The sequence below is a fragment of the Heliangelus exortis genome, chromosome 2 (assembly GCF_036169615.1).
Source record: "Heliangelus exortis chromosome 2, bHelExo1.hap1, whole genome shotgun sequence".
In the NCBI taxonomy this organism is placed as follows: Eukaryota; Metazoa; Chordata; class Aves; order Apodiformes; family Trochilidae; genus Heliangelus; species Heliangelus exortis.
The window spans coordinates 106,213,622-106,234,383 of record NC_092423.1 but is presented as its reverse complement, the minus strand read 5'-3'; the positions used below and the strand labels follow the sequence as shown (position 1 = coordinate 106,234,383).

General features: G+C 42.9%; 1 protein-coding gene across 1 annotated transcript in view; it reads left to right on the top strand.

The window, feature by feature from the left end:
• The first annotated feature begins 6,042 nt into the window (after window positions 1–6,042).
• CDH2 (cadherin 2) overlaps window positions 6,043–20,762 on the top strand; it is a 114,354-nt gene continuing 99,634 nt past the window's right edge. Inside the window, exons 1-2 of the mRNA XM_071737403.1 lie at window positions 6,043–6,169; window positions 16,865–16,976. Coding sequence (XP_071593504.1) covers window positions 6,095–6,169; window positions 16,865–16,976 — 187 coding nt within the window. The 5' untranslated portion in view covers window positions 6,043–6,094. The remainder of the gene's footprint in view (window positions 6,170–16,864; window positions 16,977–20,762) is intronic.

The following is a 20,762-nucleotide window of genomic DNA, read 5'->3' as shown; positions in this document are numbered from 1 at the left end:
CCTCAGCCTGAGAACCATGCTCCTCCCAAAGTTAAAGTCCATGCTCCAGAACCTGGAGTAAAATCCCTTAGTGAGATGGCAGTAAAAATTTTATAACAAAAATAAAGTGACATATTTTCCTTAATCTCTTTCTTCAAAAAGGACAAAGGATTTTTCTGAAGTTTTCAAAAAAGCACTTGGCTTGAAACAGCCGACCAGCCCAGAGAATTCAACTTTGTTAAATAAAAAAAGAAAATATTATAGTAAATGGAAATAAGATTTGAGGTTAGAAAATATCTAGCATATCTACCAAATTTAACTATACGTGTTAAAAATTCTGTTTCATAATTAAAGTGACAATCCACATGACAGTAAACTATTTAAATTTTATTGAAGCAAATTATTATCTATGCTGATTTATAATAAACAATTAGGGTTTCAGTTTCTCAATTTTTATTGTCTAGAAATCAGAAGAAATAAGACTGGTCTTCTGGAAGTTTCCAACCTTGCTTTTCTGCTGGTGTTACATATATACATTTTCAGAGAAGTTAATGGGTTCATTCAAACCAGTGAGTTCTGGCTGTGGCTTAATCTGGAGTCTGGGACTCTGCAGAATCAGAATGAATCAGAAAAAATGATACTTCTAATCCCAAGACAACAAAATTATTACTTTATTTCATTGGAAAGCAAATCAAGAAAAAGGAGATGCTTCTCTTCAAATAAGTGAATTATCATCAAATTTTTAAAAAAGCAAGAGAAAATATTTACTTACTGAAGCTAACTTTTATTTAAGAGGCAAGTCCATATCTTTCTATTGGCCTATTCAATATGAAGCAGTTCCCTAAAACTGTAAAACTTTTTTTTTTGTGGCAATCAGAAATTATCATAGGGTTTTGTTACGAGTCACCATCCTTTGAGCCCTTTATCACACCATATGATTAAAGCCTTGTTCTGGAAAAATTTTTCTTTTTTTGTAAGATATCCAACTGAACAGAGATGCTATGCTATGCTGATCAGACGATTTTTTTCTCTATCTTGATTTTCAATAGACACTCTCCAGGCCAAACAGCTTACAGGCACTGGGCAGTGATGCTGAATAAGATCCCTGGAAGAATGAACTCTATGCATTAGGCTTGACTACGTTGATTTCCACATCATCAAATCAAAGGTACAGCCATAAAGCCAATTATACAATATGCAAATATATTGTATCACATCCAGATTATATATGCTCAGCTTATTCTCCATAGAGAAATCCTTTGAAAAGTTACTAGCAATTAACAGAAATATAAGTATGGTGACTGACAATGATTTATCTATCAGAAAAATTAAAAAACCCAAACAAACAACATCTACTTCCACAAAATCATATATATCTATCCACATCCATAGCAGTAGAAAGAGTTTGATGTTGCTGAGGGTTGCTACAGCAGAAAGGGAACTGCTTTATTCAACTTTCCTCCATCCTAACCCAGCTGATTTTCAAATTTGAGCTGAACTGCCCACAAACTGCTGCAGCTGTGGTTACCTTTCCGTGTCTTGCATTGTCTTAATGTAAAAAACAGGCTGAAGGAACATGCAGGACTGTGCATGTTAAGTAATGAGAGAGCCAGAAAAACCCATGAGGATAAATTTGTTAAGCCCTGCAATAAATTACAAGATACAGTCAAGTAACTAGGACTGCCTTTTTTTTTCCTCTTTCAAAAAACTTAGTTTTTTTAGTTCACGGTAGTGATCAACATGAAAAAGCTTATTTAGAAAAAAAAACCTCAGACCAGATAATTCAAAGGTTCATATTTGTGTCTGTTTTAACTGTCCCAATTTTTTAATATTTAAGCTGTTTGGGCTCAGCTTTTCTTTCCCACTTGGCACTATCTACATAAAACTGCACCCTCCCTGCCCATGCATGATGACCTGCTTCCTAAAACAGTAATTTTCAAGCATTGTCAGCGACTAACAATCTTACAAAATTCCCCTTAGGAATTTTACATGTGTGAAGTTACTATATAGAATACACAAATTTGCTTTTCCCTGTTGCCTGTCACAGACTACTCAGAGTAACTCTGGGGTCTCAAGGGGTTCACAGAGCACAAGTTAAAAAACACTCTCCTAAAAAGTTGAATTTTGGGGTTTTGTTAGTGCTTCTGTTAAAATAATATCCTGAGGAAGCCTGCTTAGCTGTTAGCATGTACAACCTTCATGTCATAGTAAGAAACCACTTTTTTTCACTATTTTGATAAAGCTCAGTAACAGGCACCGAATACGCTCAGACCCATTAATTAGGTATTGGGTTTTTTAACAAATAAAGTTATTTCTTTGTGTGTAATGAAGAATACAAGGAAACTGGGTAAACTAATATGCCCTTAGTACTTTTGCTCAGTACATTTATGTTTCCACCTTGTAAATAGGTATACAACCCGTGTATCCCTATGCACAGTGAGACTCAGATGGCTGAAATCACATGTACACATGCTTGCCAGATCAAGGCCTAAACTGTTAGTAAAGTGCTTAATTTGTGTAATTTAAATTGAGGAGAGTAGTAGAGGCAGCACCTGGCAGATTGAACATAAGGGTAGGCCTGCAAGGGAAAAGGACTTTTTTTTTTTTTCCAAAATATTTGAAGCCATGAGGAATCTAGCATGTTCCAAATTGAAAACATGCATTTTTTACAGAATTTTTATGAACCTTAGGAATGAAAATTAATTTGGACAAGTTGAAAGAGAGACTCAACTCCATGACTAACATGGGAATTAACCTAATCCTCTCTTCAACTTAATCATGGAATTTTAACAAGGTTTTTCTGGAAGCCCTTGAGCTCTCCTAGGTTGAACATTTAACTTATGTCCGTTATTTTTATACTACTTAAAACACACTTATAAATGCAGTCTGTGGCTGAGTTATGAGATAAACCCTTTGAGTACTAAATCACTTGTTCCAATCTTGGCCAGAAATTGCCAGCATTTACTGGCTTTTGCATGATACATGTGACTGGGTTGATCATCTCAAGCTAGTATCAGTTCTAACTCTGAATTTCCAGCTATGACTACTTAATGCTAGACTATTTCTTAAAAAATAAAACCAAAGAAATAAAGGAGAGTAAAAAAGCAGCTGTTCTCCTGGGCTGGTGCTCCAGATGAACAGCATAAACCCTGTGGATTCATCCATGTCCAACAAGCAGTGCTCAAGTTTCCTCTCTGCTCTGCTTGCCCAAACATATGCCCCTCACAAATAAAGTCACATAGCACAGAGGTTATGCCTCAGCTATAACACACCCCTACTCTCTTAGTTTCTCTTTATCACAGTCCCCAGAACTGGGAAACTCCATGAAGGAAACTTTTGGTTATGGCTGCGTAAACAAGGGAAGCCAACTGTTAGAAATAAATTTGTTTAAGGCTAAAAGATTCAGTAAAACGGTGTTGGTGAGGGCAATTTTTTACTGCCAGCATTACTATATATTTCTGCTAAGTAAATTTAAAGGCAGCAGTAGAACAGTAAGAAGCATCAGGCAGAGCTCAGATCTGGTAACATTCCAGATATGTTGCATAGTCATTTATTTTTCCAGGCCTTCAGGGATGGATGGGTTGAGGGATACGAGGGGCCAGGCTCATCATTTGGATGATAGGTAATTACTCTCATCTGACAGTTGGTTTATGGAGTTGCTTAGAGGTGTGCTTTGCATTTTGTAAAACACTTGTAAGAGTGAATAAAACCTCAAACACCATCATTAGTAGATCTTAATATTATGTCTACCTAACTGAAAATACAAAAAGAAATCTGTTACTCAGGGTAAGGCACCATTTCATAAGCAAATCCACGCAAAGACGTTAGAATTACTAAAGAAACTGAACACATGCTCCTTCAGGTACAAACCCGGGGAAGGCTGCCTTTTAACAAGATATAAACATCAGCTGTGTCCTTTTTGCTTACTTTCCTGCAGTCCCGGGTTAAATTTTAATGCAGAAACTCATTTACCAGACATAGCTTCCCTCATTCGCCGCTCTGCACAACTGCTGCCTTCGGTACAATTACATGGGCTACAATTTTAAAGAGGGCAAGGGGGGTGGTGGTGGGGAGGGGTATTTGTTTTTCTACTTGGGGCCGCCTCTCCTCAGCTGGGTCTTTGGTTTTCAACGCTGGCAGGTGGCTCCTGGCTTGCCCGGGTCCTGCCCTGCTCTGCCCCGCGGAGGCGGCGGGCGGCGAGGCACCGGCGGGCGCGTATCTTCCGCCGCTGCTTCTGGCGTTTTCTCCGTTTCCCCGACTCGAGTAAACGGCTGCATCGCAGCTCGCAAAGCGACTGGTATTTTCAATTTCGAAGCTAATGAAATCAGCATTGTACAAGCACGTACTTACCCCGCCTTTGCCCGACAAAATATAAAAGCAAAGCCGCTGTTTTCCTTTCAAAACACGAGCATGGCGCTTTGCGTTATTTACTAAAGCAGGGAAAGAAAGAAGAAAAAAAGGCAGAAACTGGGAGTATTTTTCTCGCAAGTTCAAGTGTAAAATAAGATGCTTTAAAATAAATAATGCACCATTTTGAATCAACGCTTCATGAGACTGTCTAGGGGCCAATGCCTACAAATCCTCCCCTTATTATGTCCCAGAATGGGAGCTCTGATGCATGGACACAAAACAACTTTGCTCAGTGACCTGTGGGCGAGAGAAAATCCTTGCCAGCTCTGCAAATGACCCAGCACTGATACTCGCTTCTGTAACTGTTCACTCAGCAACACTCCCTAGTACCGTTATAAGCGCTGACATTTTTGGAACCGAGGACCGCAGCCTGGGCCAAGCTTTTGAAAACATTTGCTGATAAAATTCAGCAGGTAGTTTGGACGAGGAGGAGGGGAAGAAAAAAAAAAAAAAAAAAAGAAAAGAAAAAAAAGTAAAAAAAAAAAAAAAGTGAGGAGGACGAGAGGTTATAAACTAAAGGGGAGAAGGGGAAAAAAAAAGCGAGCAGGTTTAGCAGTTAACAGTTGAGCAAAACTTAAAGCGCCGGCAGCAGCCGGGGGACTGGAGGGGGTCCCGGGACGGGCAGCGCCGGCGCCCCCGCAATTTGTCGCTGCATCCACCGTCTCCCGCCAAGAACGGTGGGGACGGATCCTTCCTCCCCCAGCAAGTTCTCTCCTCGCCCTCCAGCAACTGCAGCGCAGCGAGTTGGTGGGCTGCGATTTATTCCACTCTCCCCACCTAGCTGCTGCTGGTGTTGGTGCCCACCCCACTGCCCCCAGCACCCGCTCTCCGGGGATCGAGGAGGGCAGCTTTACTTTGCAGCCCGCTGCGAGCCCCGGCACTTGCTGTGCCGTTCCCTTCCCATTGGCCGTGCGGCCGACAGGGAGCGACGGGAGGCGGAGGGGGAGCTGCCAGCAGCAGGCAGGCACCGAGCGAGCGCATACACACACGCGCGGCAGGCAGAGGCTGCGAGGGTATTGTTATCATTGTGCTTCAGCGGAGGGTTCTGCGTGCAGGGGGAGGGGTGGAGAGAGAGAGAGGGAGGAGAAGAAGAAGAAGAAGAAGAAAGAGGGGAGAGAGAAAGTGCGGGGTGAGCATGCAGCAGGGCTGGGGCCGGAGCAGTGGCGGTGCTGGCGCGCCCGGGCTGAGGCGCTGAGAGGAGCCGCCTGCCCAAGCTCGCTGGGGGGCAGCGGCGGGAGGAGCGAGGCGGGCACGATCCAGGCGTAGGGGAGGCAGCCAGCCAGCCAGCCGAGGGGAGCCGCCGCACCGGCCTCGCAGCAGCAGCAGCGACTACTTCTTTCTTATCTCCCAGCCTTTTGTTCGCCCATCCTCCTCCTCCTCTTCCCTGCCCACTCTCTGCACCGCGGAGGGGGCTCGGCAGAGAGAAAAGCAGCCTGACCCAGAGCTGAGTTTCACCCATCCTCCGCCCCCCTCTTTCTCCTCTCCTCGTCTCTTCTCTTCCCCCGCTGCATCGCTGCCCATGAGCTAGAGCGGCAGCCGGCAGCCAGCGCCGCGGCAGCCGGCTCCGGCAGGCGGGGGCAGTCGCCGTCGCAGCCCCCAGCAGCTGCCGCTGCTCCCCTCGCTGCTCCCGTCGCCCCACTCCGCGGGCTTCAGCCGCGCTTCGGGACTGCCGGGGGACGCCCTGCCGCCGCCCCTCCTCGCCTCCATGTGCCGGGTAGCGGGAGCGCCGCCGCGGATCCTGCCGCCGCTAGCGCTGATGCTGCTGGCGGCCCTGCAGCAGGTAAGCACCGCCGGCGGGGAGCGGGGCCAGGCTGCGTCTCTTTGTTCCCCTGCGGGCGTCGGTGCCCGGGGAAGGCGGGAGAGCCGGGGGAATTGGGGGGGCTGGGGCGTGAGGGGGGGGGGGGTGACGGGACGCCGCCGTCGGGATGTGGGTCTTGGGAAAGCGTTAGGGGAAGGAGGCAGCCACTGGTGCCCCCGCGGCCGGGGTGCTTCGGGGTGGCTTGTGACCCCTCGCCCGGAGCCACCTGCTCAGGGCACCCCAGGCGCCGCGCTCCGGGGCCAGGGAAGCTTGAGCCCGGGGACGACTGATAGAGGGGGGTCCTCGGGACATGAGGAGTAGCGGGGGCGCCGCTTAGGGGATGCGGATCTCCCCCCGCTCCTGGGAGAGCAGGTGCCGAGGAGGGAAGGGGGGGGCTGTCCGGTATCCACTCGACCGTCACGAGGACGGGACCTCGGCCCCGCGGTGAGCGCGGGGGAGGAAGTACCGGAGAGAAGGGATGGAAAGAGCTAACATCACTCCCCTCCGCTCCGCGTGGGGATGGGGGGAGGTGGGGGTGCGGGTGTCAGAGGTGCCGGGCAGGGAGCAGCCCCCACGCCTCTCCTCGGGCGGACGGGGCCTCGGCTAGCGCCGGCTCCCGTGCCCGCTAATCCCTTCCTGGGAAGAATTTAATCAGCCTCCGCTTGGGCGCTGGACTTCCCCACCCTCCACCGTTAACGGGAATTTTCACTGGGACGGTCTCGGGCTCCTAAGTGTTTATTATTATCAAAGTCATGCTGCTGCCTCCCCTCGGCGGACTCGCAGGGGCAGCCCGGGCGGGCTCCCCACCTGCCCCGAGCAGCCGGGGTCCCGGGCTTGCAGTGCCGGGCACCACCGGCCGGGGTGCTCTGGGGGTTTCTTCCTGGAGAAAGTTGGGGGTCTGCGGGCCGGCCCCGCAGCGAGGGGGTGTCTGTAGCGAGATGGGACTGATGGGACCCTGCTGGGGGAGGGGAAGGGGGTGGAGGACAAAATGGATGCCGGTTGGGGCAGCGAGGGTACTGCCTGCGGGGCGATGTTTGGACCGGGCTCCCCTCCCGGGGAGCGGGGTGTCCCGAGCGAGCTCACAGCCGGCGGGTCCCCGAGTGGTGGCTGAGGGCAGGTGGGGATGGTGGCGGTGGTGGTGCCCCCCTCGCTTTGTGTTCGCTGTGCTCGTATCCGGCGCGGCGCCGGGGGTGGAGAGGGCGGTAAGTCTGAGGGACAGATGGCGCAGATCATCGCCTCTTAATGGTATTTACGGTCGGGGCATTTCTGGCGGGCCGGAGGAGCGGGTTGAGGCCAGGCGAGGCCGGCGGCGGGGACTGAGGTGCCGGGATAGCTGCGGCGCCCTCCCGCAGCGGCTGGCGCAGGGCGTGGGGTGGGGGGGCGGCGGTAGCGGCCACTGTCCATGGTGCAGCGCACCCGCTGCCCCCGCCCGCCCCCCCCGCCTCCGCCGCAGCGGGGGCAGGAGCATCCCGCGTGTCCTTCCTCCCGTCTCCTCTGCCTCCTGTCTCTGACACACACATGCACACACACTCCCCCCGCATCCCCTCACGGTGTCCCCGGGAGGCTGAGCTTTTCCCCGCAGTTTCTGAGCAGCTCTTCGGGGGTTGATGACTCGCAGCAGGCGAGCGAGGTGCTGAAACGCTGCTCCGCGGCAGCCGGGGATTTTCACTTGAGGCTTAAGAGGACACGGGGATGGCAGGCGTGACACAGGAGTGTCCGGCTGGGCTGGAGCGTCTTCATGTGAAGGCAGTCACCCTGCTCAGAAACTTGTGCTTTGCCTCTTGCAGACTGCTGGGTTGGGTTTTTTTGGGTGATTTGTTGTTGCTTTCTGTACTGGTTGGGGTTTAGTCTTGGCTTTTTTTTTTTTTTTTTTTTTTAAAGTCCTTATGTGCTTGTTGTATATGCTCGCGGTTCTGTTTAGTTTCCCTATCTCAATAAATCTTTAAAGGACAAATTTTGCAGCAAGCTTTTATTCTGTTTTTTCTTAGCAGAGCAGGTTTGAAATTAAAGAACAAGTTATGAACTAAGGACAGGAGCTATCTGTATTGCTTTTATGTATCACTCACTGTCACTGGCATGTTACGGTTGGGGAATCCAATTTCCCCCTTGTTTGGGTATCCATTAAATCAGGTTAGGGTTGATTTTTAATAGTGTGTAACAAAATTGGAACCTGGGTATGAAATCAGATTTATAGACCTGAATCTGTACAACACCTTCATTTCAAAAGCTTTTTATTTTTTTTTATTATTATTATTTCATGCACAGTGCAAAGAACCCTCACAAGCTAGATGCAAGGCTAACTTTTTTCCCCCTGTGATCATAGCTGCTACTGTTGGTTGTGGAAGGTTATTCCTATCAGGTTGTTTTCAAATGTTGAACTTGTTTTTTTCCTCTCTGCTGCACAAGAACTGTTTACCTTTTTTTCTGGAGTTACTGATCACTTTGTTATTCATCAGCAATCTAGAAAAGCTGTTATGGAAATACTTGTAAGACAGTAACTGGAAGCAGGTCTGTGTGTGCTGTTTATGTTCAGGAAACAGGGCTTTAGATTTTTTTCAGTATGTAATTTGTATGGGATGTGAGAGAATGACTGCACTTTGTTTTTCTGATTATCAGATTAGTACGTGTTTGGAGCTTTTATGTGAAAAAAAGACTGAAGAGAGAATAAAAAAGAATCAAGGCTTGTTTTTCTGGATGAAGCAGCAGTCTGAGTTTTGGAACTTGTATTACAACAGGGTTGAAGAAGGAATGGGAAGGATAGTGTGAGTTTACAGGAATGAAACTGCTGTAAGTTAGAAATGAACTGGGAAGGGGAATAGAAATTAAGTGGTCAAAAAGCAGGCAATTTTTTAATGTGTAATGTATAAGGTGATTGGATCACTCTGTGGATGTGCTCCACTTCTAAACCAGAAACAAGTAAACAATAAAGCAGTTTTGGAGCCTTTCATAACTAGGTGATTGGGTTGAATTTGAATTATGATGACAGAGGACGTAAGTTATTACTCTCTGCAGGCAGTCTTGGTCTTATTCCAGGTCTTAGCGAATGTATTCAGGTGATAAAGCTACTACCCGAAATGACACTCCTGTTAAGCTGCCTCCACTGAGAATCTGGCAGTGGCATTTCTTGCCAACTACTCCCCTCCTGTAATCACCCACAGCAGCAGTCACTGGCAGAATCAGGGGTGAAGCTTTATTAACGTGGTTTTGTGCAGACATGGCAGTGAGATCTCTTACTGTGGGTGTATTTGTCTATCTCTCATAATACATCTGTGTCGAAGATTATTATTGCATTTAAACCAGTCTGGTTTAAGTAATGTAGTAAATAGGGGATTGTATAAGCACCAAAATGACTTGCAGGGTGTCTTTCACAAATTTGACTCCAACATAATTAACTCTTTTCCAAGTGAATTGAACACATTTTACAATGCTTTTCACAAGCCCCAGACCAGGACTGTTATGTCAGTGGCTCAGCCTCTTTGGATGTGAATCTTTCTTTCTGGTTTTGCTTTGTCTCCAGATAATTTATCTGAAAAGTTAAATGTGGCAGGATACTGTAGCAGAGAACATACATGTTGGCTTAAGTCAACAGTTAATTTTTGGAATTTAAATCATTGGTTGACACAATGGGAGATAATTTTTGGTATTAAACAAGTTCTGATTATCTGAGCAGATACTGTAGCAAGCTCAGAAATATATATGCTGATGACATAATAGAAGGTATATATTTACTTGTATTGTCAATTTATGTATTTTTTAAATAAATGTTAACTTGTTCTCTAGAAAGCCTTCAAATGGGCTTGCTCTTTCTCTCCTCTCTCTCTCTCTCTCTCTCTCTCTCTGGGTGGGACTGCTACCTGGACTTGAAGCTTTTAATGTGCTAAAAGATGAATGTATATTTTTTTGGTATACCAATTGTTACAATACTGCCCAAAATAATCATATTTTTGAACTCTATCTAGTTAAGAGTGTGCAATTCAAAAACTTCCCATTTATTATTTTTCTTTCTGCTCCTGGAAATTGGAGAAACTCCCAGAAACATCACTGGAAGAGCCTTGTCATATCTCATCTTAATTAGTTTCAATGGCTCTTTTGTCAGTAATTGTATTTATTAGTTGTTTATTTTCTTAATCACTGAACATTGTAACACTTAAGGCAATTTAGTTGTGATAGAAGTGCATGTGTATATTTAAAAATAGCTTGAGGAAGTTGTGAGTAAAGTTATTTTTACACATTACAGTCTTGTGTAAGGGACTTTTTGTTAAGTGGCAAAGAGCATGCATTTTTGAATTACTTTTCTTGACTGATTAAGAGGATCCAGAAACACTTTATTTCCATCTCTCATTGTTTTTGTAAATGCTTTTTTAGGTTGGAAAAAAGTTTAGAAAACTTGGAATAATTAAGAGCAGCTCACCGGAGCTCCCATTAGGATGAAAATTTAATTTATTTCTAACAAAGTACACATACAAAGCACAAGCCTGGCCCCCAAAGGCTATGCAACTTCGAATGTTTCCTGGCAAATTTATTTCAAATTGCTTTGTGTTGCACAGTGTAGGAGGAACTCATGGTGACCAACCTGGGTTCTTCCACTAACCCGGTGTCACTGGTTGTACATGAGATGCAATGAGATGTGTGGGTAGTGGAAAGCAAGGAAAACAGAGAAAGAATAATGTCTTTTGCAACAGCCATGATCATTGTAGCATCACTTCTCACCTACCACTGAACCAAGATTCATTGGTTGGCCAACTTAATACTGGCATAGAAAAAGGTGAAACTTGAGAGGAAAAAAGGTGGTGCACATTACTACAGGATGAGGTTAGGGAGGATTTTTATTGTGTCAAAGCATGTTTGTAGTTTGTGACTGATCTGAGAGGGACCCTTTTCACCTGTTTGTTGGGCCGTGCTGCGTTCACCTTGAGAGGTGTATAACCAAATCTCTGTGATTCATCATTTGATATGATCCTGCAGTTCTCACTGAAAGATCATGGGAGCTTCATCTGAATAAAGAGGGGAAATTAGGCTTTCTATTTTTAAATGTCTTATGAAAACAGATAGAGCATCAGCAGCTTCCAAGATGGAAGGTATATTGCTGCCAAATGTTTTCAACGTTTCACCTTAACTATTTGGTTTTAGTCAGTATTTGTGTATTTAATTAAATACCATGTTTCCAGAAGGCACGTTTATCCTCTCCTCTAGGCACTCCTTGACATATTTAAAAAATATATTTTTACCTACAGACTTCTCTGGAGACTCCTCCATTCCTTATAATTAGCATATAATTATCACCCAGCAGCTGAAGACATAGTTAAAATTTTGTGATCCCCCAAAAGAGTTCTTTGAGATAGGCCTTGAAAGGCCTTCCCTGAAGGTCAGGAAAAATACAGCATCCTCCTGTAGAGGTTGGAAGCAGTTTCCCCAGGCAGAGATGTTCAACGTGAGCAATGCAATGGCTATCATCAAATAAGAGGTCATTTGCTCTCTTAGAGAAATCAGAATGTATAGGCAACCACAGGGCTGATTTGGGTTTTTTTAATATTAAAAAAATATGACTTAGTCTTACAGAAATTCCATCTGGTTTTGTTATTGCAGTTGAAACTTGAAGACATTACTTTCTGAGAGGAGCTGTGGCTTATCTGGAGAACATGTCTTGGAAGGTGCAGCACTCCATGTTCTTCTAGCATGGGGGGAAGGGGAAAGTCCAAACTCGGTTATGGCTTTTTGAGGTGTCAGGTATGCCAAAGAATGTCTCTGCAGTTTAGTAAAGTTCCTGTTGTCTCTCAGCTGGAGTTAACAGAAGAAGCTACAAACATGGTTTGTGAGACTCTATAGTTTGTAAAGCTACAATAACCTGTGGTAAACAGTGGTGGTTTAAGGCAACATGTCTTCAAACAGATGGTAGCGTAAAAGTTGCAGATACTGTTATTTTGGGAGAGAGTTTGAGAGCTTTAAGTGTTGATTTAAGAAGCTGGATTTTCTGTTCTAAAATCATGGTTTGTGAAGTAGAGCACTAATTAGAAGTGAAGACAGCATAACGAAAGCCCTTCCTGATGTGACTGAGTGACCTCTAGGATGACATAGCCTGGCACCCACTTTGGAAGCTTTTGGCTTCCAGAACAATTTGAATAAAAGGCACTTTTTCTGTACTTGCAATCTTTGGTTGGAAACAAATTGTACTTGACTGCATTTACTGGAGTACTGAGTATGGTGAGGGTATGAACTGCTGCAGCTCTTCACAGCAAGTCAGAGATTAAGAGGGAGTTGCTGCATGTTTTCAAGTTTAGCATCTAAAGCGTTTCAGAGATGTTTCTATAATCCTGCAGAGTATCTTTTGTATGCCTTATGGTAGTGAGCAGAAGCTCATTATAAAGTGATGTACATACAACACCATATAATGTATCCTGCTGGATCAGATGATGCACATACACAAAATTAAAACTGGACAAAACAAGCCCTAGTTACCTAAGTTGTGAGGATTTGGTACCGTTGTGGCCTTTAAATTAATGAGGAAACACCCAGTCTTTAAACACAGTCACACGTATTTCTGTGATCTATGCTTAAGCTGAATATTGCTGTTGTAATTGCAAATTAATGTTGGTTATTATGGAGGGAGAGTTCAAATACCCCGTTCCTGCTCTGTCATACATATAATTATGTTAGATGCTGTTTTGAGCTTTGCACAATACTGCCCTGTGAATTGGCTGGACTTGCAAACTAGCAGCTGTACTATGTCCAATTATAACTGCACGGTATGGTATTTTCTCTCATGCTGCATACCCCTCGCTTTCTCACTTATCTACCTAGGCTTTTTTTCCTATAGGAGTAAGCTAAACTGAGCATACAAAAAAGCAGTCTTTCAAAAACAACTTCCCTTGCATTTTGGTACAGTCAGCATTAAGAAATCTAATGTTGTAGTACATGCAGATTTAAACAGTGGAATAACAGAGACTTTGGTATTTCTGATTAATAGCTACTTATGAACTCCAGTGGTGTATGGCATGTGCAGAGAGAACAAGATCAGCTCCATTTGAATGCTGTAAGATCCCAGTTCTGCAAATTTAGGGATGCTTGTTGTGATATGAAGTTGCTTTTGCAGTCGTGTTGTAAGCTTGCAATTTTAAGTAGAAGTTTGTTTACATAATTGTGTTCTACATGTGGCTGCTTCTTGGAAAGTATGGAAATTGGAAAGAGGTATTAGTCCACAACAAGTGGACACACACAATTAGTCAACACTAGTGAAACAGCCCTGTCAGGCTTCATTGTTGCTTCAATTTACAATCTTTTCACAAGCGTGAGGCTTGTGTTGTTGGAAGACTCTAACAGGTGGTGTTCACTAAAAGATGTAAACCTGAGTCCTTTAGAATTATGAAGCTGAGTTTGTTAAAGAATTGTTTTTGTTTTTAATAAAGCTGGAGTAGAACCTTGAAGCTAAACCACAGGTTTCTAGGTATTCAGATATCTACATATGAAACTAAAGTAACTGAGGAGGAGCAGAGTGTGAAAACTTTAGGGTTAATTACAACAAGGATATGAAAATGGCAGTTCTTAAAATAGATGGAATAATAACTTTGACAGAGGACTATTTAATTTACAGTATTTTGCTTCATAGCTGCAGTATGCCTATTGGATTTAATATGAGATCTACAGTACTGAGTTTATATGCATGATCTGGCACCATATTGGTGTTAGATCTTCAGCATCTGGAGATAGTAATGCTTGTTACTAATTCTGCTGTTAAAAATGACTAAATAATCCATAAAAGATGAGGCAAGCAGAATGTTTTTTCAGTAGAAATCCTATTTTGCTTTAGCAAAGCCCATTAGTACTTGAGAGGAGAATTTTCCAAGTGTTGAGCTTGTTTAAAATTTTTAACTCCACTAAGCAGGTTTTATATGCGTGCAAACTAAGTTAATTGCTTTCCACCTGAAAAGATAGTTTTTTAAGTAGTGTCCTTCTGTAGATGAATGTACAAGTAATATTATCTTATGTTTGAAATAGTCTTGGGAATTGTACTAATCATACAAAATCCTGTAAATTACAATAACGTGCCCCATAATCTTCACTGGCTTTCCCCTTTTGCCCCAGATAAGGGGATAAAAATATTTCAGCGTCCTCTATTTTTGCTTAGACTTAAAATGGTTGAAGTCTTGCTGTACTCTTAGGCTGAACTTGATATGACCCAGTGTGTCTGAAGCTACAACTGGTACTTAATTCAAAACGCTTAACACAGAGCGATTAAGAATTGCTGAAAATTTGAATTCTTCTTTCCCTTGTGTTTTTATTCTGAAACAATCTTTACAAAGCGCTGTTTTTGGAGAGCAGAGTACAGTCTTTTGTTTCCGGATAAAATTGATGGCTGCAAATGAAAGAATAAAGAAGGCTCTCTATTCATGTCCCCCAGCCTTTGTTTCAGTGGGCATTGTTTCAGTTTATAAGAGCTGTTTAGTACATATAGATGGCTAGAAAGCCTGAAAGATTCCCAGGCGCATCAGTGCAGACTTATTAAAAATCCTCCTATCTCCTCAGCTGCCCACCCAGGACCTTTTTGTTTCAAGGGTACCATGAAAGGCTTTTTTTTGTTTGGTTGGGTTTTTTTTCGCTTGTTTGTTTGGTTTTATGTTTGGTTTATTTTTTGTTCCTTCTCCATCACATTTGCTTTGAGGTCACATTTTGTACTGTAGTTGAAATGAGCCTAACTGCGTTTTTGATTTGAAAATTTGGAAACCTTGTCTATCAGACCTGTGATTTGAGTTCTAAAGCTCAGGAAACTGGCAACTGGAATCACAGTAATTTTTTATTTACTGTCTTTTTATCTTAAAAATTCAATGCATAAATGGAGTGTTGGGATTTAGCTACAAATCCAAGTTCCAGCTCTGCAGGTAACAGTCCCGTGGTAGCTTTAACTGTTGCTTATGTTCACTCTCTTTAGGGTCCCCATGTAAACACTGTAAAAATATGTTAAGTAATGGTACACAGGTGAGATACTTGTAAGTACTTAAGTCACAATTAAATCCACACCACAGTGTAGGTTAATGTGACACTTGATAATTACAAGTTCTCTGAGCGGGTACTTGCCTGGCTAGTGCATTAACAATAACCTAGCCATGAGTTAGGTAGTAAATTTTTGGTAGTGAATTTTAATTTTTTAATTTTTTCTGCTAGCATCAGCATTGAACTGCTTAGTTAGGATCATGTTGCTGTAAGTACAACACTGTGTGAACGCCTCCTAGTATTAGTGATAAAGTTACTTTAAGAGGGGTTGGCATGCTGAGCTTGGCCATGTGTGCCAGTGTAGAGATAAGGCTTCTACCCAGTCCCTCTTCCCTCAGGAAAGACACACTCCTGTCCGACTTCTGCTCTAATGCTCTAAGAAAGATGTCTGAGGTTACTATGGTAAACATGTATAATACCATCATCTTCTCTTTCTCCATCCCTTTTTAAATCTTTTGCCTATGGGGCTTGCTTTGCCGAGTGCATGCAGACATGCTTACATGGTCTGCAGTAGGTCTACTTGATGGAAGCCCATCTGGGAAAGTAAAAAGGAAAATCTAATTTAAGCCTTGATCAGATTTAGATATGATATAGCAGCACAGTTGCTCGTGCTGTCAACGACCATATACTACATCTGGGCCTGCACATGGATGGGCCTTCACTTGGCACGTAGGAGTGTTTGAGATGGTGTGAGGGCTCTCGCGTTTTCTGGGATATATCTCAGCCCAGGCTGGCGTGGGAGCTGGCCCCTCTGCCTTGTGCAGTGTGAAAGAGGTTTTGCCATGTATGGTCACTTAGCTACATGTAAGGTGGGCTGCTGTCTTGTGCAGCACTAAAATGAGACAGAAACAGCCTGTTGAAAAAGAAGTCTCAGTCCTGTGCCACAGAGAACTGGATGTGTTGTTTTTTTTTTTTTTTTTCTTTTCCACTAGGCAACAAACTGTACTGGAAACAAGCTTTGTGATCAGAAGTGTCTTCTGAATGTGGAACACTACAGAACAAGTTTCCAAATGCTGCATTATGTTTCTTAATAAAAAGGCATTTATGAAACTCTTTAAGAACCTTGGAGAACAAATACTTTCAGTGGGTCAGCTCTTCCCTTGCGCAAATTTAATAATGAGCTGCTCTCCTTTTAACTTAATGTCCCTCTGAAATAGGAGATTGCATTGGAAACTTTGGCTTTATGTGTTATCAGTTCCAATGCTAACGCAAATATAAGTTACTGCAAATGTAACATTTTATCTTAGTTTACTTGTTCTGGTGCAGCCTCACATAGAAATACTCTGAATAGAAGTACTTCAAACCAGCAGTTGAAGTCATTCCTTTCAAGTAGTCTGGGTATGAAAAAGTTGCCGATGGGTTTTGTGCAACATTTATTTCCAGAGGAAAGAATGTTTTTGTTCCCCCTATGATTCCTCTTCTGTCTCGGAGACTGGTTTAGTGGAAATGTTCAGTTGTCAGAAGAATCAAGATTGTGTATTATTTAGATCTTACCAGACAAGTGGGATTTGTTCCTTCCGTTCCAGTTATCAGAAAGATTAACCCTTTGCCCTCTCGGTCCTAATTGCAGTGGTTCAGAAACAAAGACGGTGCTTGTACAAGACAGCAGCAAAATGGAGCGTGTGCCAAGTGGAATGTTTCTCTGGTGAATGAGGGTTGCGAGTATTACATAAATTTTGTCTTGCATTTCAGGGACCGATAAAAGCAACCTGTGAAGATACGTACTGCAAGACTGGATTTCCTGAAGATGTTCACAGTGCAGTGGTGTCGAGGAGTGTGCATGGAGGACAGCCTCTCCTCAACGGTATGTTTAGAAAAGATGGTTTGATTCTCACTTTAATTTTTTTTTTCCTCTAGTTGTAACCATAACTCACTGTGGAGCATTTTCATCCTTGAATAGGGCACAAACTCTTGCAGGAAAGAACATCAGCTGTGATTGTTTTTTTGATTACTGTCAAGGGACGTGGAAAACTGTTGGCACTAGTGGTAGCACATGCACCTCTGTTGAGCCTTGCAAACCTTCCAGTTTTTGTTCACTCACTCTCTGTCTCATCACAGCATTCACACTGATGTTTTTCCAACTCCAAACATTCTGTGTGATTCTGTGATTATTAAGGCTGATAATATTTACCTCGCTGGTCTATACTTAGAGCCCAAGTGTGAATGATGAAGATGTAAAGAAAATTTCCCTTTTACTTGACATCTCCCACAGAAATACTGCTCTTACACGCAGTCCTAGTGCTCACATGAATGCAAAGGTAGGTTAGTAAAGCCCTTTTTTTTTTTCCCCTGAGGAGGCAACCCTAGGGAAAGCAAGACACAGGAGGGCAGTTGCCCATGAGCCCTCGGTTGGTGACCACAGCGCTGCGGGCTCTGAGAGGAGCCTTGCCAGGGGACTGCTGGCACTGCCTGATTGATGGCACACTGCTCTCTCACCCTGGCATCCACCTGTGTCTGAATGGCACAATGCCCAGGATGAGGATGACCTGCTCAGCAAGTGCAAGCCCTTGCATCCTTGCTGGGGATGTGCTTCAGTCAGTACCTCTGCTCATGGGTCGTCCAGGTTGGGAATTTGGTTCATTGCTGCTCTTGTGTCTCTGTTTTTCAGGGTTAGAGCAGTTATCTGAAAGACTCAGATGCTCTCTGAGTCTTCTGTAGATTTCCCAAACAGCTTAGTTTCAGTGTACAAGTTTGTGTAAGCAGAACGTTGTTAAAAATGTGCATTAATTTGGCTGTTTCCTCAACTGCTAACATAATACATTTTTTTTCCCTGTCTAATTTGGAAATTGTGGAACTGACTAAGAACATCAGTTTTAGATGGTTTCAAATACATGTTAAATAAGGACTAATTTAATTTAATTTGTTTTTCACATATAAATGTGGTTACACAGATCAAGACATTTAAATGAAAAAATTCTAATGAGTCTGCAAAACAAATGGAGTAAAAGCTGCAGTCTTGATTTTACATGCTGTATGTATTAGTCTCTCTCCTTAATTATATTTTTACAGACCTGTTTTGTGCTTTTTTAGAAGCATAATGGAAACTTGAAAAGCAGGATGAATTGATTAGCATTAGTGTATTTAAACTTGAGTTATTAAAGCTTTTTCTGTTCATTTTCAAGGAAGTATATTCTACCACCACAGATTTTTCTTTTATTAAAGGATGCTTTAGAAATTCATGTGTGAAATAATAAAGAGGAAAGAATATTTCTCTTTCCCACCAAATGGGAATTAATAGATGACTCTGCAGTAGGCTTCTGCAATAGCTGTCAGCACTGAGAGCTCCTTTGGTAGGTACTACACAAACCAGGAGAGAGGGAAAGAAGCAGGGACACAGATCTCAGTGAAAAGATGCTTTCCAAAGGTGCTGCCTTGAAACCACCAAAAGTTTGTTACTGGTTAATTATCATTCTATCAGTTCATATTAAAATGGGGATCACATGAGTTTTGACATCTAACCCTGTCCTGTGGAGGTTCTCTTCATGGAGCCAAGACCCCTTCTGCAATTTCCCCCACTTTTTTTTTCCCCCCCTAGCCAGGAACTACAGTGGACTGCCCACTGGTTCTTAGTTGGCATTGCTTGGACAAATCTGGTGATAATGACTGACCAGCCCCTACTGAGTCTGAACGTAGGAATGTGGGATGGCAGACTGGCTTCCTCTCTCATTACTCATTGCATTCACACAGTTCTTTCCTGTGCTTCTCAGAAGTGAGTGAAGCATGACTGTTGGTTTGTCCTTGAATGGTATTAAAATGCAAAGTGTTTTAGGGAAGTAGGAGATGGAAAAACTGTATGAGGATACAGTATGTATCACATCGTATCAGCTGGTTGAAAAATGGCCTGGGGGAGTTCGTTTCCTACCACCATTTCTTCAGTTGAATTACTGCAATGGTTAATTCTTTTGAAAATTGACATGCTTAGAAGCATATAATTTGTTGGTTACACATAAACATAAGGTCCATCATTGCATAACTTTGACTTAAATTTAATTACACTGTCATTTTGAAATACTATTGTTGTCAAAAGCCTATTTTCTGGTTATTAAACTGGATTCAGATGGTGCTGCAAGTTAAGTATAGCTGTGTTACATTTGCTTAGGAATAACCATGGACATGATTCTGATCTTGGTTTCCTCTCCTGTCTAATTGCATACTTATATGAGTATGAATTGAGAAGTAGTGATGTCTAACTGTAGCTTTTCCATATGGTTTAGAAGTGAAAGCTTTAATTTTCTTTGATTTTGTGCATTGATGCCATAAGCACAGAGGCTTCATGGTCCTCTCAACTAGCTGTAGAATAATTTGAACCTGACTTGATGCTTTCCTGACACATTACTTCTTAAACTCATGGTAATTTTCTTGGTTAGTATTTTATTATCTGTCTTGCTCATTTGCTTTTATCTTGTGCAGTAGGGTACAAGCCTCTCTTAAGGTCTTCAGTTCCCATCTTACCAAAATTGCATTAAAGTTAGACTTACAGTGTAACTCTTTGATCTGTGCCCTTCATTTGTTACAGTAATGGAGGATATCTGTTTTTTAAAATAGTATAAGAAGTATTTACCTTGGAATATGGGGCAGAGTTCCACCGTGCACTACAGAATATATTTTCTGGAGAGGTTTCTCTTTCTATACCTGTGTTCAAGTGGTGCTTGTTTTTGAGAGAGGATTGGACTTGTTTCGAGTACACTAAAAAAAAAAACACCCCAAAAGTCTTCAACTGATAATGGCTCTGTCTTTTCTTTCATATGAATAGGGTAATAATGTCAGCCTCTACTCATTTCTTCTGTGCATGAGGGCACGAGGTGCCACTACAGAAGGAAAGGGGAAGATAGCTGCCCTTGGTTTCAGGATGAGGGAACAGGGACTCCCTTGCAATGAAGAGATGCTGTGCATACCAGAAGTTGGAAACAAGTACTTTGTTAGGTTGTGTCTGAGCTGTGTAGGAGGTAGCTTGCAGTAATGACTATATCCTGTTGCCTCCTTCTGGCATAGTGTCACCAGTGTCCATGCTCCCATGTTCCCTGGTACAGACCTCCTCCATTACAGCCCTTCAGATTCTTCAAAGCTGATGTCTTAAATTTGTCTTAAAGACTTTGGTTGGCAAGTCTGAGGTCAAGATGCGGTACACTCAGATCTCTAGATGTGTGTAAGCAGAGTACTGTAGGTCTAATTTTGAATTACTTTGTAATATTTTGCATCTTGTTCCACTTGTGATACCAGTCACTTCAGTCGTATTATGGTGAGTTTTACCAAGGAACTAGGTGAGCTCAGAACTACTAGTACCTCCATTTCTGTAAAAGAAGGAAAAAAAAAAAGTAATAATCTCTGAAACAAAATTGAAAGAAGCTTTATCCACCTCTAAAAAGCATCTCACTGATGAAACTGGGGAGTTATTTTGACCTACATGTATTTTAGAATTTAATATACTTTAGAGATTTTTAGGACTAAGTGTTCCATCATTCAAAAAAAAAATTAAATAATATGCAAATAGCAACTCACCAGCCATCATTTAGTAATCTAATAGTTTACAGGCACAGCACTTCCGAACTCTGAACAAAATGTGATTACTGCCCCATACAAAAGATATAGG